This window comes from Pteropus medius, unplaced genomic scaffold (assembly GCF_902729225.1).
Source record: "Pteropus medius unplaced genomic scaffold, Ma_sr-lr_union100, whole genome shotgun sequence".
NCBI lineage: Eukaryota > Metazoa > Chordata > Mammalia > Chiroptera > Pteropodidae > Pteropus > Pteropus medius.
Genome location: NW_024349225.1, coordinates 9885503 through 9903644, shown reverse-complemented (window position 1 = coordinate 9903644; position 18142 = coordinate 9885503). Strand labels below are relative to the sequence as shown.

General features: G+C 48.5%; 1 protein-coding gene across 1 annotated transcript in view; it reads right to left on the bottom strand.

Annotated features, from left to right (window-relative positions):
• The window catches only part of ASTN1 (astrotactin 1), a 180462-nt gene that overhangs the window by 127434 nt on the left and 34886 nt on the right, over positions 1 to 18142 (bottom strand). Inside the window, exons 3-8 of the mRNA XM_039881411.1 lie at positions 17522 to 17915; positions 15960 to 16106; positions 14428 to 14535; positions 9812 to 9961; positions 8729 to 8896; positions 1402 to 1486 (exon numbers count right to left, since the gene is read on the bottom strand). Coding sequence (XP_039737345.1) covers positions 1402 to 1486; positions 8729 to 8896; positions 9812 to 9961; positions 14428 to 14535; positions 15960 to 16106; positions 17522 to 17915 — 1052 coding nt within the window. The remainder of the gene's footprint in view (positions 1 to 1401; positions 1487 to 8728; positions 8897 to 9811; positions 9962 to 14427; positions 14536 to 15959; positions 16107 to 17521; positions 17916 to 18142) is intronic.

Here is an 18142-nt window from a genome sequence, read left to right as displayed (position 1 = left end):
AAACCTTGCGGACTGCCTCTCTGATACGATCTCAGATTCAGTAGAAATGAAGCGATCCTTCATTTCCACTAACGGACGACTTTCACGGCATTTCGACGTCCCCAAGTCTCCTGACCTGTGACTCAGATTTCCTTTCCCTAACTGCCTTCTCCCTCGTCCTTATCCCTCAACCCCGACCCGTTCCAGAACATTTGCCCCCTTTACCGCCTACGGGCATCTATCATGCCTTGACTTAGTCATCAGCTGGCCAAGTTCTCAGAGCCGAGTTCTATCCCTTCATCATAAATCACTCCCTTGGGTCCTTCAATCATTTTTATTGCTCTTCTCCAAACTCTCGCCCATTTGTCTCCATGTTTATTACTCTGAGAGTCCGGAGCTGCATTCGCTATTCTCGGCTTGGTCTCATCAGAAGCATACAGAGGGGCTGGGTCCTCTACGGCTATGTGTGAAATGATGGCAGCTTCTTTTTCCCACCCTGTCAGGCCACAAACACGTTTCTCATCTGCACTCCAGGCGATCACTCCGAGACGGCTTTTGCCTTGATGTCTCTCCAGTTTTGCCTATTCCATTGATTGCTCTTATTAGTTAACATTTAATGAACTCTTTCTCCCTCCACCTTTGTCCACGACCCGGCCTACGCAGGAAGCAAGCTCTCAGCACCCAAAACAAAGCAGAAAGTTCCTTTTAAAAAGCACTACAGGATGGACAGTTACACAACAATGTGAATGTACTTAATGCCACCGAATTGTACATTTAAAAATGATTAAAGGGATAAACTTGATATTATATATATTGCATCACAATAAAAATTCCTAAAATGTAAAAAGGTAAAACTAAAAAGCAATAGATATCGTAACTTCCTAGCATTTGGAGAAGAGCAAAGGTCTCAGAGAAATAGTAACTGGGGCTCAGGCAAAAGTACTCGTACCCAACACAGAGCAGTCCCTGAGTCTTTGCATGTGACCCCCGCTGACAGTCCTGGTGGAAACAAGTTTCTAGGCATGTCAATCTCGCAAAGCTCGTCAAGCCCTGGGAGAGCTACACGCGAGTCGGTGTGGCCCCGCGTGTCCCCGACAAAATCAGCGGCCAGGTTCTGCCAGCGGAATCCTCGTGGCTGGCAGTGGTATGAGAGGCTCAGCTTGGTTTTCAGGTCCCAGCTGGAGGCTGCGGGGCTGCGAGTCAGAGGCGTCACCTCTGGACTCGTAAATGGAGAAAAAGACAACACGGACGTCACTGGGACGGTACGCACGTGGAAACACACTGTGACATCTTTACCCATTCGCTGTTCAGAATATAAACACCCGTTTGCGCTACTTCTCTCTATGTGGTTGCTCCACATCGTGCCTATGTGACGAAGCGGTGACATCTGGGAACTGGCCAACGTGCCATCCCCTCACTTACCCCTGGTTCGTTCCCCATTCATTCCGAATGCAAAGGTGCTTGTGTACCGGATCCTTCATGTAACCTTCGTAGCAGAGGCATTCCCCTTGGAGGCAAGGTAAGGAGGAAGGAAAAGAAACATGAGGACTTGATTAACACGTCTGTGTTCGGGAAAATGAATATGAAGCAATCAGATTAAACTCAGATGCTAATAGGGCACGGATGAGACAATAAGTCCCATTATCGTCGTACCTTCTCGTCTCCACCGCCCACATGAATGCACACGCCACCGATCTCTCCGCTTCCCACTACGTGATCATTTTCACTAGCAGGAGAATCTAACATTTACAAAGCACCTATTATATGTGCTCTGTAAGCACAAAGACAAAGAAATCTTTGAGCAAAGAGAGTTTTTCATCTTTCTTTCCTCGGTGCGTGGTATACTGCAAGGCATATATTAGGTGATCGATAAATGTTTAAAGACCACGTAAGTGAGTCATTTCATCAAATATTTCTAAGCACCTTGAAAAGCAGGCATCATTAGCTGTGCTATGCTGATGGGAGAAACTGAGGCTCAGACAAAGTAAGGGAGCTGGAGACAGCTTGCAAATGGCAGTGTTAATACTTGAATCGGTGTCTTTCTGACTCCAGGCCTTTTTTTACCCACCATGCCATGCGGCTAGCCCAGAAAATAACTACTAGAGAGGAGGCCACTTATACTAATTATGGTTTTGGAGGAACTCTGGGTTTCGGCTTCTAAGTCATCATGGCTAATCGTCTTGGAGCTGGGAAACAGAAAAATCATCCACAATTCTATATTTGTTTAGAATATTATTGTGCTTCATCATCATTAGTTACTCCATTAGTTTACCAAGAGATCCACAATCCCTCTGAAATCCTACGCAAAACTGTATATGTGTGTGTGTGAACATCTTTCCACAGCAGGTTTGCATAACATTTGTCTGATTTACGAGTAAATCCAAGACCCTCGTAAGATTGAGAATCATTGCTTTACTTGGTACTGATCTTGAAGAAAATTGTTGCCGCTTCCTTTATTAATAATTCATCTTACGATGCTATGTGTCCCCATGCCACTGAGTCCAGTTCCACTAAAGCACGAATGGTAACACTTTCACTGGCTGATCATTGAATTTGTAGGGTGTGACTGCCTAAAATTCGTCAATAACAAAGGTGCCATGCATTAAGGAGACAAGGGGCATACAGTTTCTTTATCTCCTTAGCGAGAGACACTTAGAAAGGATATAAATAGAAGAATAGCTTTGAATGCTATTTTCTCCTCCCAAAGACAAAAAACAATACAAATGAAGTGAAGGGGCCCCACGGTTATGAGGGACTAGATTGCGTAGGCTCTGGGCAAGGTGTCTTTTGTAGGATCCCAGCTCATCTATCTATTCATTTCAAGACTGACCTGTAAGCTGCTGTCTATCAGGGCTCACACAAGGTAACACTCATTTCCTTTCCCCACACCTGCTCAAGGTACTGAGGCGTGAAGTGAAAATGAGTAACTTCTTATTTATGGGGGATCCACAGAGAGTATCAGAAGACCGGTGCTTTGTCTCCTGTATGGCAAATTCAGGCTTCCACATGGGCTAGATTCACAATGGGCTCGAATTAACTGTGTCAGTGGCGCTGAGCTGAATCTAGGGATGGGCTGCGTCAAACATAGAAAAACACAGCTCGAAATTAGGCAGTTGATGATAATGCTTTCAGCTGAAGGCCGTTTCTACTAATTCTAAAAAAAAACAAAAACAAAAACATGGACTCCAGACTATAAGCAATGCAAGGTGAGAACGAGGTTAGTTCTTCTCCCCACATGAGTAGGCCTTTTATAAATACTGTGCAATGGAAAATAACTGAATTAATTAGTTTGCCCTAAATTTACAGATAACGCTACCAGCACCTCGCCCCAAGATGCAGATATCTAAGCCAGTTAGTGGGTCCAGGACCCAGCTATGCTTCTCCCTGAAGGAGGTCATTTCCCAGTTGTCCTGGGGATGTCAGGCAAGAGACAATAAACAGGAAGTAACTTCAAGAGGTGGTCAAACCGTTACTCTCATAGAATGGCCTTGGCTGGATGCCTCGCCTAGAAGGGTTGACAAAAAAGTCCTTCCTCCACGTTTGATATCTAGTTACCACAAAACATGTAAAAATGAGTGCAGGAACAACACAGAGTTCAAGCAGAGCCTGATTTTCCTAATAATGCCAATACCTACCATTTGTAGCTCACATTTACCTTTCTCAAATTACCTTCGGAGTCATTATCTCCTTACGAGATTTCCATCATTCATTACTTTGTGGGGACACACCGCTGACAATAGATAAAGCTTTTCTCCATATGCTGTCGTATGCAGCTCAAAGTTGGAGCAACAGAAAAATTTTCAAACATATCAGGCTAGGGTTTAAGGATATCCAAAATTTGCCTATCAAATGATCCTCATTTCCGGAACCCACCAAACTTTCCTATTCTGTATTCTTCCTCAAAACCAGTTTGGCCAGCTACATTGAAAGGAGTTCAGACTTGATGAGGCAAGTTGCTATGGCAACCCACTGCTAAATCTTGACTTTAAGAGGGGTTTCGTGCAAGCACAAGCTCCGACTGTTAGCTGTGAATTTTAAAGACCCCACAAGGGTGTTGGATGCCCTCCTAAGCTAGAAGTGTTACAGTCTCTGCATCTGCTGTGACAGATGGCGGGGAACGCATGATGTGCTGACTCGGTGGCAGTGTTCGCAGCGTCCGATGGAAAGATGTGTCACGGCCACGGGAAAGTGCCCAACCTGGGTGGACAATGCCCTGCAGAAGGCGCTCGCAGGCAACCACACTGCCAGACCGGAAGCCCCCTGAGAGGTGACCCATGTGTGGCCTGAAGATGGCCACACTGATTTGTGCTTGGTGCCCTGAAGGCAAACGCCTTGAGAAACCTCTCATGATGGACAGCGCCTTTGGTCATTTCCCATCCTACAGACAAAAGACTGAGGCACAAGTCGCATGGAATGATGAAAGAAAGACCTTGGAGCTACGGCTCCTCAGACATGACCGGGCTCAGTACAAGTTTTCTGTGAGGTAAATACAGATCAAGGCCGAAGGCCCTGAGTCACCTCTATCCTCAGGTGGCTGTTGGCTTTCATTAAACGCAATTGGGTGCGCTTCATCTTAAAAGGGAAATCTTTGCAAGACATCTGGACTTGAGTGATATCTAATTGCCTTGTCTACTCCCCCGTGGAGACATCAGGCCAAAGGCAGGCCCAGAGTGGAACAGCCTCATGTGACTCTGGAAGAGCAGACGGAGGAAAATATTACGAAAGACCATCACCCTGAAGGAAGGTGCTTGAATCAAGCCACGAAACGGAGTTTGGGATGAGTGGACAATCCAGGTGGCAGGGACAAAATGGGAGCTGTGCTGCCCTGCCACTTGGTGTCCAAAAAACTAGGGAAAGCTAGAGAGAGGCAGTGGTTCAGAGTGAGGAAGGAGGGGGAGGGCTAGATTGAGTCTGGAAAACTGGTCCGGTATCCCTCACCAGGGTTTAACATCTCTGCATGGTTGGGACCAGCCTGTGGAAAGATCCAGGGCAAAAGGAATTTCGGCAAACATTTTGGGTGGTGATTAGAACTCAATTTAGCTGGAAGCCCCTGCTCCTTGCAGACCCGTAAAGCCTACATATCTTGAAAATGGAATGAGGGTCGGTGGCCAAGATGGATGGGGGCTGTGAAATTAAGCAGGTGTGTGAAGCTTCTACAGCTGCCCACATGGCAGAACAAAGGCCAGGAATAGAGTGGAAAGAGAAGTCGCCAAAGCCAGTTAGTCTGTGCTGCCATCAAAAAAAAACAACCAACAGATGTATGACCACAATGAAACTCTCAGAAAGTACAGGAAAAGTTGAGCCCTGGCTGGAGCCAGCCAGGCACTAAGCTTTACAATAACCTCAGTGCTTTGCTGTTAGTCCGGCTTGACCAGAGACACCCTCCTAAGGCCCCAAACCTGGGAGGGTCTGGGAGAGAATGTCAGTGTGCATTTGGCGAAGGGCTTCTAGGCAGAGAGCTAAGACCTGTAGGTACATTATGTCCTGCCCAGTAGCATGTGCTAGAATGTAAAAGAGAGGCTGGAATGGAAAACAGATCAGCAAGTTACCTTCAGCCCAGGTTCTTCCATAGCCTCCTGACACATCTTCAGAAAGTCTATGTAACCACCCTCTATTAATTGGGCTGGAGCCATATAAAGGGTCACTTAACAATGCTTGTCCTTTATCCTTTCTTCCTTCCCTAGTATATTACTTTTCTATAGGTGCCATAAAAATACCACAAACTTAGTGGTTTAACACAACATAAATTTATTATCTTATACTCTTTAAGTCAGAAATCTGACAAGAGTCAAGCTGGCTAAGATCAAGGTGTCTATTTTCCTTTCTGGAGGTTTGAGGAGAGCTTCTGCGTCTTTACCTGTCCCATCTTTAGAGGCTGCCCACAACCCTTGGTCTGCACCCCCTCCCTCCATCTTCAAAGTAGAGGGGTCCTTCTCATATCGCATCGGTCCGACCTCCTCCTCCACCCTCTTCCCCTTTCAAGGACCCTTGTGATTACATTAGCCCATCTGGTTAATCCAGGACACTCTTGTTATTTTAAAGCCAGTTCTTCAGCAAACTTAATCCATCTGCAACTTTAATTCATCTTTTCCATGTAACGGGACACATTCATGGGTTCTGCAAATTAGGACAATGACATCTGTGGGAGCCCATTATTCTGCCTACCACACCTGGTATTCTGGACCACTGTGCAGCTGATGAGTAAACACACGCTTAACTTTAGAATACTCCGGAAGGGTGCCTGAGCCAAACTCCAGGCACCAGAAGTTGCTCCTTTGCAGTGACCGAGTGCTTGTTTGTGTATTTGTTTGTGTGTATGTGAAAAAGTATACACGTGTACTTGCACAGTTCCACACATCCATATGGGCAGACCCCTCAGCATGGCTGGGAAAGCACATGTCCCAACACCATGACATTTCCAAGTGAGTTAGCTGGAGGATTGCAAAAATAACGTCAACTTGACTTGCAGCCAATTCCCACACTCAACTCTTTGGAGAAAGACTCTAGGATGGAGTGTGGGAGGCGATAAAGTGTCTTACTGATGAGCGTGTGGGATGATGACCACATCATCCCATGTGCAGAAAGAAGCAGGGCAGGAAGGGGGTGGGTTTCCAATTCCAGCATTAACGAAAACAAAAGTCTCTGCAGCACGTTTCTCATCTGCTACCCCGAAATGAAGATGTTGCACCTCGGTTCTGCTGTGGGGTTTGAGGTCTTATTTCGACTCTCCCCTCCATGGCTTTCCAGTTGGAAATCCATTAATTGTCACAGATACTGGGAAGCCACTAGCAAGGGAGGGGTTTGCCAAGGTCATTATCAGCAAGGATTGAGAATGAGACATCTGGGAGGGACTGAGGACATGACGGAAGCTTCGCTGCAGACAAGCTCAGTAATGGTGGTTGCTTAAATAGTTTTGAATGACAAATCCGTTGGATCTGACATATCTGGGGACATTAAACGATCCTTTATAATCCCACCTCTGCTCTGATCTCATGATGGAGAGAACACAGACTGCCCAGGGTAGCCGAGGGGTTTTGGCCAAGTCTAGGGGAACTGTAGCACTGATGTAAAGTAAGAAGGCAGGTTATTCCCAAGACCCCTCCTCCAAGCTGAAAACACCAGTCCCTTCTTTCCATATGTAATTAAACGGGCTTCCTGTTCCTCAAAACCGCGGAAGGAGCTTTCAAGGCCCTCTGGGGAGCACCGTTTTCTGGGAAGCGAGTTTAACAACTGAGATCGTCCCCGAGTCTCATAATTCAAGTCAGCGGGGGACCAGAGACTAGCTCAGTTGCATGGAGAGGGCCCACCTCTGAGATGAGCTCTTTTTTTCTTTCTGCCGAGAACACTGGATTTCGGGCCCATCTGTTTGGTTTGGTGTTTGCTTGACAGCGTGGGAGCAGCAGCAAGTAAGCGCATCAGATGTTTAAAATGCTGTACTTTCTCCTCCATATGGGGACCTAGAATCTCCGCGATGGGCCCACGTAAAAAACTTTGAGACCTAAGAAGGTGAACTTTTGATGATGCGGTGACCTGTTACTCCCCCAAAGAGATACAGTAATGGACTATTACAGAAGTAACGGCCAGGTCTCTTGGATTCAATCCCTGCACCTCAGCACCTAAAAAGATCCATGTGTAGGGGTGTGTGTGTGTGTGTGTGTTGAGGGGCTGTGCGTGAGGTACAGAGAGCTGGAGGAATTGGCCCCTGGCTCCAGCAACATTTCACTTCATTGTCACTAACATCTCCCTCCTTTGTGCTACACAGCACCACGCTACTTCTCTGAGAAGGAGCTATCCGTGGTACTGAATCTACTGAAAAAGAGATCTTTCTAAAGACTGTCGGAGATAAACCTCCTCTACAATGAAAGTGTAAAGCAACCTGGAATGAGGGGTCTGTATCCCTGGGAACACTGGAGCTGAAGGAGCACTGAGAGTACCCCAGTGCATGCTGTGTCTGAGATTGGACCTTCTCTCAGAGAAGCCCTAGCCCCATTTGATAACACGACAGCCTGAAAGATATCTATACCATTTGGCCCAGTAATCTCTCTTCTAAGATTTATCTGAAGAAAGTAGCTTCAAATGTGCCCTGCGTTTATGTGGAAACATATTCATTTTAGTAGTATTTGTAAAAATTAAAAATTTCAAGCATCCTAAATGTCAAATGACGGGAATTATTTAAATGAGCTAGAACATACACATACAATGGAATACAAATGGCCATTAAAATTATGTTATTGAAGATTATTTAATAGTTCTGGAAAACTCTCATGATAGAATAAATAAAAAAAAAATCAAGAAAACTCTACTTGCAAGCCTGAAAAAATCATGCATAGATAAAAGATCAGAAGGGAAGACATTAAAATTTCTAAATGATTTCTGCAAAAGACAGAATTCTAGATGATTACTATTTTCTTCAATAAGCTTTTCTAGATTTTCTAAATTTTCTACAAGAAACATGCATAAAAAGTCTAGCCCCGGTAGCTGATACGCCCTGACTGGATGGCAAATGGGGTGCAGAGGTCATCTAAACTAACCCATCTGTGGCGGGGCTACTGCTTTCAAGGCTTCTGCCAGAAGATAACCCCACATTTTGCACCGACAATGCTCGGGGGCCCCCGCATGCTGGCAGCTTGCATGGTCTAGGTTCCCCATCACAATGTGACAATCGGGAGGGATGGCTCGGGGGATTTCGAGGGGGATTGCAAGAAGCACGAACTCTGACAGTTACCCGCTGCCCGGTGCTCCCGCCTACCAGTTTCGGGGTCGCATTGGTGTTCACAGGGGTCCAGGAGCCGCCGGGCACAGAGGTCCATGGCCCAGGGCCCGCTGGAGTTCTGCTGGGAGAAGAGCATCACCTGGGCAGGGTTCAGCCAGTCACTGGCATCCAGCTGGCTCCCCTCCAGCAAGATGAAGCGGCTCCCTGCAGGGGGAGAGAGAGGAGATGTGCCTGTGTACACACGCGTGCATGCACACCTGCATGTGAGCACACACACACTTCACTGAAGATGGGGGAAGAGATGCTCTGCAGGTCAGTCCCAACCCAAGGTCATTTCTCCTACCAGTCTTAGCCCATCATGAGCACCCAAGAAAGGTATCAGCAGATGGAGGCTTGGCCACCCCTTAGACCTCTGCCAAACTGTCTCCTGCTGCCTTGCCCCATCTCATCTCTACCAGGTGGACCTAAGGGACACAGGGACAGAGCAGCGCTGTGATGGCCATGGCACAGCTCCATGCAACCCAGCCATAGGCACTGGCACTCATCCAAGGACAAGGACCTGCTGCCTTTCTTTGCTTGCCATGAAATAGCAGGCCCCCTAATGCTGTGGACAGTGTCCACCTGTTTTCAGCTTTATAGCAACCAAGGGAAGACACTATCATGTCAGCTAGGTGCTTTGGGCTCAACTGGTTCAGGGGCTCTCAGGGCCTACATTAGTCCTTCATTACATCGGGGGCTCCCAGGATGAGAGTAAATTCTTGCTATGGAGTTCTAGGTTCTTGTAGCCTTCGAGAACCTTGGTGTCTGCCTCCCTATATCCAGCATGCTCTGCATTTCTCTGCAAAGACAGGGGCTTATTGAAAAACAAACAAACGGGAAATGAGAGCTGGCCAAGGGAAGAGGAGGTAATCTGTTCAGTTTTGTTTTTTTTAAACTGTTTTCTGAACACCATCTGTGGACAATCCAATTTTATCCCAAGCCTTACTGGCTTTCTTTTTCTCTCACTTATCGTAATGGGTAACTGGGGTAACCGTGGCCCCTGGCCTTCTCTCTATCTTCCTTGCCCAACCTGAGACCTTTCTCTTTGGGGAGGAAGTCACATCTCAGAAGTGTGCTCACCATCAGCGATCAGGTGCTCGGGGACGTGCAGGGTGATTTTGACAACGAGAGGGCAGCTGACGTGAGAGGAGTACACAAGGCCGATCACACAGCTGGTGAGGCTGATCAGTGTCAAGGTGGTCTTATTCACGGGACTTCGCGGGGAGCCCACTGGAAAAAAAGACAAAGCAAGACACACGGTGCTAAAAGTCGTGGCATTGAGAGCCCAGCTTGGCCTTTTGCTGCCTAACCAGCAACCAGGGGAGACACTTGGCAAACCTCGTCCAGATGGGAAACGTGTACCACTGCATGACCTCGGTGACCTCCATCCTCATAGAACACATCATTGGTTGGAGTCAGAGGGGACTTGACTAACAGATGGCCCTTGGGGTCATCAACGGTGAGTGGTGTGCAAGCCCTCTGCAGTCTCCATGGGCCAGGCCCACCAGGAAAATCAAGAAAGAGGAAGTCCCCCTTCAACTCGCCTGGCTATACTGCAGCCTCTTGAGGTTGGGTGGCAGGAATGTTCGGGCCCCATGTTGGAAGCCCCTAAACTCCCTATCGCTTTTCACAGAGGGCACGCCCACAAACCAGCTCCTCCACTCCCGGGCTCACACCACGTCTCCCCGAGAACTTCCTGGGCTCAACGAGCCTGCCCCACTCTATGCTGAGAATCCCACAAGTGGCCCCCACTCTGTAGGACCTGGGAGGAGGAACAAGAGAGGAGTCTGCTCGGTATGAGGAGAGGGTGTTTTTGTACCAGAAGGCTCTCCCCAGTCCCACAGTGATCGGGTGAGGTCATAAATGAAAGCTCAGTGAGAAAATCGGGCCGGGGAATAAGAAACCCCCCCGGGGGGGTAGCGACAGGGATAGGAAGCGAGCGTTGTCTGGTGTGTTTTCGTTGGTTTGTTTTTTGGTTTTAGGGGAGAGGATTTCACATAAATGCAGAACAGATATGGGAAAGTAAGAAAGCAAGCTACGTTGCCAACAAAATGTGGGTCCTTTGGAATTTTCTTATGGTCTTACGTTCATATTTATTATCGATAAAAATAAAAGGCACTTATTATGTCAGACCACATGCTAAGCATTTTTACAAACATTTTTAGATTTTTTTAATATTTGCTTTCTTACCATAAATCTATGAGGCTGCATAGTAACCACCCACTTTACAGGTAAGGAAAGGTGGTTGAAAGAGATGAGCCTCGTAGCAGTAACTAACGAGTATGAAGTATGATTACGTGTCAGGCGCCAGCACCCAGGGTTTTATGGCCTGTGTCATCTGAGGCAGCTCTCGCTGGGGGGGACAGTGAGGTACAGAGGCCACCGGGTGGGTCTGGGGTCAGGCCGCTGCTAAGGAGCTGGGATCTAGACACGAGTCCGGTTGAGAGCAGGGCCCTGAGACCGCCCCATCTTTGGGCCCAGGGGAGCCTTGGGAAGTGCTGTTCGCAGGAACACAGGGAAGGTTTTGGGTCAGTGGCTGCCTGCGCATCTGTCATGGGGGCGGGATCCGTGGTTGGGTGCATGGGCGGTGGCTCGGAGGGGGACTCTGGCATGGCAGGCAGCCTCCAGGTCCTTGGCCCCTTGCTCCCTGGAGAAGGGCTGCCCGTGTTGGCACCCTTCCAGCAGGCAGTCCACTTCCCTACACTCCAAATTTCTACTCCGGCTCAGCCCAGGCCCGAGCAGCAGCTCTGCCACCAGAATGTCCCTCAGGCACTCACAGGCAAATCCAAAACCGGACTCTCCATCCTCCTTCGAACCTGCTCCCGCTCCTATTTCCATCGCTTGCCGAACGGCACTGTCCCCCGCTCCCCACCTACCCCCGATGCCATTAAATCACTTTTCGTTTTGCGTCCAAACTTTCTCCTGCCTCCATCCTCTCCATCCCTACCAACGCTTATCATCTCACACCTGGACTGTGGCATCATCATCCACCCGGTCTCCCTGCCTCCCCCTCCCCCACTCTCATCTATCCCCCACACCGCCCTGGTGGGACCCTTCACAAAGCAGAGTGGACAAGGACAATGTTCTTTGAAAGCCTTCAATGACGCCAGCCTGAAGTGTTAGGTTCGTGTACGCCAGTCAAGGCCACTTACTTTCTCCTGATCTTCTATACTTACTCCCTAAGCAGACCAGACACCTGCACCATAGGCTTCATGCCAATAAACTATTTACTGCTTTCTGACTCAGCCATTATCATTTATGTCTCTGTGACTTTGCACATATTATTTCCTCCTCCACAGAATGCCATTTCGTCACCTTGTCAGCCGGGTATACACCTACTCTTCACGTCTCAGCTCAAACAACATCTCCCTGTAAACACTTCCCTGAAACCTTAAGGAACAGATTCTCACTCATGCCTTGCTAGTCCCCTAGCCCTTGGTGCACCTGCTGTGACAGCTCATCACACAGTGTCGTCACCGTTCACAGGCACTTGCCACCGCTCTCCTGTGACTGCAATAACTTGCTACTCATCTTCTTGTCTCTCTAGTTCTCCTGCATCATCAACCCATCATCCAGCCTCCCTACCCGGCTTCAAAACTTCCAGTGGTTCCCTACGACCTACAGAACCGAGTCCAAAGTCAGTAACATGGCACGTGTAGGGTCCTTCGGTAGCGAGCCAGTTTTCCAGCCCCGTCTCTACTAAACCCGTGTGCCTATATATTTAATATCCTGGATTGCAGCTGCCATATTGAACTACTTTTACTCCCTGTTCTTTTGTGCTTTCAAGGCTTTTTATATGCTATCTTCCTCTGCTAGAATGCCCTTACCCTAGATTTCCTCTTTCAATAAATTCTTTATATTGTATGTAACCCAGGTCTAATTATTTTCTCCCTTTTCTGCCTCCTATTGCTGCCAGGTAGAATGAACTGTTCTCTCTTCTGAGTATATATTTTATTTTATTTATATCATTAAATTAAGCCTTATCATTATGCCATGTTTTCACGTTTCTACCACCTATTGCAAAGCCTGACCCATGGCAGGTGAGTTATGAAATTTCGTGCTGGCTTGATTGATGTATCCAGTTCAATTCAACAAACACTTACGAGCATCTATTATAGGCAAAATCCTCCACTAGGCACTTTGGAAAAATAAATTAGACATGCCCATCCCTAAGAAGCTTACAGTCTAGTTAATAGCAATAAACAGTTGATGTACTGGGAGAGCTTGGTATTTAAAAGAAGCAGTTTTATGCTGCAAAGAAACTCATTCTAATTCATTACTATGGACTTTCTTAGACAGGCTTTTATTAAAGCGGAACACACACCCTGCTTTGGTGTGGTCTAGCTTGGGTAAGCCTAAGTTGACTATTTGTTGTATATAAATATGTAACGAGGATCAGAGGGTCCATATGCTCACCTCGGGGATGCTGGGGTATCAGACATTAAGCGACCCAGAGCCCCACTGATCTCTGAAGGAAAATGGTGGGAAGAAGTTTTGTACCAATAGCAGCAAAGCCACGGAAACTGGAATCGAGGAATTAAATTCCCAGCGTTCGGGAAGAATGCCCTCGGCGTGGGAAAAACCCAAGCGGAGGTCAGAGAGGCCCGAAATGTAGATGACTTTTGTGGGGCACTGGTTGATTATTGGTTGAGGAGAATGCCACTGAGTATAACACCACGTGATGTCACTCAAATATCCTGCATCGTATCTCAAGGGGCCCCTGTCCAAAACTCTTTAAGATGCAGTGCTGTAGAACCCTGAGGCTGCCCTGTGGAGAATCCCATCAGCAACAACAGTAGGGCTTTCATAGGGCTTTGCCGGTCACCAGAAAGCCCACTTTAATACAATTTAATCCTGACGGTAGCCCCGCGTGTGAGGTATCGCTAACCCGTTTAATACGCGAGGAAACTGAGGCTCAGAGAACTCGTTATCCTTATCCAGCACCACACAGCACGCAAATGGTGAAGCTGATGGGTGCTTGAGCCTCCGTTAGCAATGACGGGGATACCAGCAAGTCACAGGAGGTAGCAGCCACCACTGCGATCACCACACCTGAACATCAGGGTGCAGCGGCACAGACGGTGGGTGGCTGCAGGGAAAGACAACTCTGCCAGAGCTGAGGAGCATGAACGAATCGACCTGAAGGCCGCCAGGGGAAAGGAGGGGACCTGGAGGCTTGGGCCCTGGTGATTCTGTGAGGAGGGGATTGAAAGTCAAATGCCATACACACACCTCTCGGGCCCTAGATTGTTCCTTGGTTACCCCGCCCCCAGTCCCTGCCTCGCACCATCCCAAGGCCGGTGCGGCCAGGTAGGCAAGGGTTCACATCCTCCCCACTTTTTCACACATGACACGCTTTATCAACTTTATTTCCTGTGTCTAAAGAGCAAAATATGACTCCTGAGGCTCCCAGAAGGAATTGAGAGTCTTCTGACCAAGAAATAGCCTTTCAAACAACTTGGACATCTGTTTGAGAGCGCCATTATCCGGGAGAGATGATTCTCCGAAATGTCCCACTCTCGGCTCTTCTTTCTTCCTCAGGAGCTAACCATGCCAATTGCGGTTCAAGAATCCTCCCCGCGGAAACTGGCTTTGGTCCACTGAGCCCCCAGCCTGACCCGGCTCCTCTGCAGCTCCCTGCCTTCTCCTCTCCAGAGCCCCATTCACCCCACTTTGCCCCCTCGCACCCTTCCTACCTCTACTGCGCCTCCGGCTCCGTGAGGGGTCAGTGTAGAAGGTCAGCTGGGGGTCGTTTTCTGCCTCTGGGCCAGAATCCCCTTCAGGGTTCAGGAAGGCGGAACCGGCTGTAATGAGCAAGAAGGCGGCAAAGACAACATCTTCAGTCTTGTCTTCATGACACCAGCTCATCGGGACAAGTTCAAGGGAAAAATCAATCAAGATGAAAGCAGTCTGGCTGACGATCTGGGAGGAGTAGCCACGGGATTGGAGCTTCCTGATACACAGATTTACTGGAGAAGCTCCCCTTTATATGACAGCAATCACTAGAGCCCAACCTCCCCCCAGCCCATGTGCTGCTGAGGAGCCATGCCTGACAGCCACCTGTCAGAGAGGACCTTCCTGGACGGTGGCTGGAAAAGGAAGAGAGAGAAACTCTCCTCATCACGGGTCACAATTCTGGTTGATGTGAAGCTGGAATTATGTCTTATAGGGCGTATGTCTCTATGTCTTAATGTCTGTAAGATATTGATTTGTCTGGTCCTATAATTAACATATATTCAATGTGAAAAAGAGAAAATTTTAAAAAGTACACAAAAATGTATAAACGGAACAATGCCGATGTCCTCTAAATCCTTCAAATCAGAGAAAAAACCGTTCACATTTGCTGTATATACATTCTCTGCCTTTTTCTGATACAAAAATGGATAAACGTTTTTTAATCTCCCCCTTAAAAATGGCATTCAACTGCATCTTCTATTTTCTAATCTCGTTTTTTTTTTCTCCATTTAATAAATGGGCAGGCAACTTTCCACATTAACCCTTTCCCCATTAAGGAAAAAAAACGTGCAGCTCTCCACCAGCGTTCGGTTAGCATCTCGCGTAGGAACACGACGTTTTCTAGGATTTGACATTTTCAGTCACTGAACTCCTAAAAACAGAATGCTATAAATGGAATGATGTCATTCGTTTCCAAAGACTATTGAAATACTAGAGCGATGCAGACGTACTATCGAAAGCACGATATCTCATGGCACATTTGGGGGGTCAGGTTAGGTCTGTCATCGGCGAGTTACCTTGTGGTAAACACTGCAGCCACCAGGACAGCCAGCGAGTATTCTCGAGGCGAACGGGAAAAAGGTTAACAAATCCAGATCTGCATTATCATAAGGGGCTGCATGGCAAGCCGCTGGATAGTAGACAGATGTGCAGGTAGTTAACCAATTTCCTATTGATGGACATTTAAGCTATTTCCAATTTTTCTCTCTTTTAAACAACATGACGAACAGCCTTTTAAACACATCTTTGCACATTCGTCCAATCATTTCCTAAAGATAAATTCTTGTCGATGAAATTACCTGGTCACAAGGTTTCTATATTTAAGGGTTTTTTTTTTTTTTTTGGTAAATAACACTCAAAGGCCTCCAGAAAGATTGTGCCAAAACACACCCCCTCTGGCCACGCATGAGACTGGGGGTCGCGGCTGGTAAGGGCCCCGCCTCTGCCAATATTAGAGAATCCTCCCGTGAGCCCTCACGCCAGACGCGGGCACCTCTTGCTTTGTTGTTGATCCGCTTCCTCTGGCTGCTGGAGGTGTGAGAGAGCAGAGTGGCCTGCTGGTGGTTGGCGTCCACGGGGCTGGTGGCAATGATGTTATCTTTGTACTTGTTCATCAGCGACAGCTTGGCATTGTCACTCCCTGTGTAGGAAAAAGTCAAGGCAAAAATTTTGAGAGAAAAGGTCAAATGAAAGTGAGAGCGAGGAAATCTGCACAAACCGAGCGAATGGAGTTTCACAGCATTAACATAAGGAACCTTTAAAAACGTGAGAGGTTGGCAGAGACTTGGGTTTCTGGGGTACCACAAAGTTATGAGCGATTACACTTGAAAATCCAATTCAACTCATGCTGTACGGACAGGGTCACCATATGTGGCCCTTCGGCTAGATGCAGACTGAAGAGTTCTTTCTTTTGGTCAGCACGGAGTTTTACAAGAATTTGAACTGGAGAGCATTCAGGCGGAACATGCCCTTTTCCCTTTCACCTAGTCTGCACCAGTCCCTGTCACCTGACATCCAGCCAGTTCACGTTTGTGCTATCTGCCCGCTCCCTGCATGCATTTGAGTTCATAACCCCTGAGTATCACGTGGCTACTTGGTGGGCTTAGCACGGCACTATGGCCGGAGCTACGGGAATATGAGGTCGGGATGCCACGCCCCCTATTCTCAAGGAGTTCCCAGATTGCAATCTTAGTAGGAAGTGGCCGTTCACACAGACTCTCTTCTAGATGACGGGCCGCATGGAGGCCTCTGTGATATTCTTTCCCTCTTTTCAAGCCCTACTCAAAGTCCACAGTATGTTCCGTATCCAAATGTCTTCTTCAAAGATAATTGAGCAGGTCTTTGAAGGACCGTTGCCTTGGGTTTTTATCTATGGGGAGTTGATTATTTATAGAAGTGTGTGTGTGTGTGTGTGTGTGTGTGTGTGTGAAAGGAGAGGAGAGGCGGGAGGAGAGAAAAGGTGGCGACCGTTAGAAACTTGCCTTGTTTCCTCTGAAGTGTCTGAGACCGGACAGCATAATCGCCTTCCTTCATTTTCACTGAAAAAGTGCATCCCTTGCAAAGACCACGGAGGCACAAGCAAGACGGCACGGCTCGGCGACCCCTCTGCCCCGCCCGGGCCAAAGTCTCCAGAGTCGTAGGACAGAATGGGTCCCTCTACCCCATCCACGACAGGGGAAAATTAAATTGCCTAAACAAGCATGCCAGATTCAAAACTGTCACACATGCATGTCGATCCTTCCCGCTACCTTATTTCCCTGAGGATGCCTCACTGTATACAGAAAGGGGCTCGAACTCACATTTGTGTTGGATGCGAAACTACCTGCTTCCAATGCAAAGTGCAAGTGAAGAGGGACCAACTGCTCTGCTTACTCCGCTTGTTCACTCATTTCCTGTGCTAGAAAACAGCTCCCACCCTCTCACGGGAAAAGCTCATGCTTCTTGCCCACCTGGGAAAGGACACTGGCACATCCCGCTCTGCGTGCCGGCCGGCCACCAAGTTAGAAAACACCCGTTCCCTTCCCCGCCCCGCTCACCAAGGACCTAACAGCCCACCTGGGGTGAGGTCCATCCCCGCCTTCTCGTTGCAGCCCTGCAGGGAGTCGAGGGTGCGAGTGACCTGACTGGCAAAGTCCTCCCCTCCGTTCATGCACTCCCGCTGCAGGTGGTGGCGCAGGTCGGTGATGTCGTACTCGTAGCCGTCCAGGATGGGCGTCTCCCGGATGCTCAGGGTGCCGCTGGCGTTGTGGCCCTGCACGCGGGCGTTGCGCAGGCTCTCCCGGCCGTGCCCACCGATCAGCACGGAAGGGATATAGTGAATCTCGTTGGCCGCCTCGGCGCTGGCGCTCTTCTGGGGCTGCGGGACCCGGCGGCGTTTGCACCACCGTCGGCGTGTGTACAGGATCATCACCAGGCACAGGATGGACAGCAGCAGGGCGATCATGCCACCCTGGGAAGAGAGGACAGCGGGGGGAGGCAGGGGTGGGGGTGGGGCGCTCGGCCCGCAGAGAGGCATCGGCCCTCCGCTGCCACCACCCATCACTCGCTCGCTCGCTCGTTCAGGTGATGGGCGCTGCTCAGCAAAGGGACAGTCTACTGGGGTCTACGTTTAAGATGAAAGGAAAACGGAACTGAGATGACCAGTGCGTCGTTTCGAGTGACCCACAATTGCTTCTG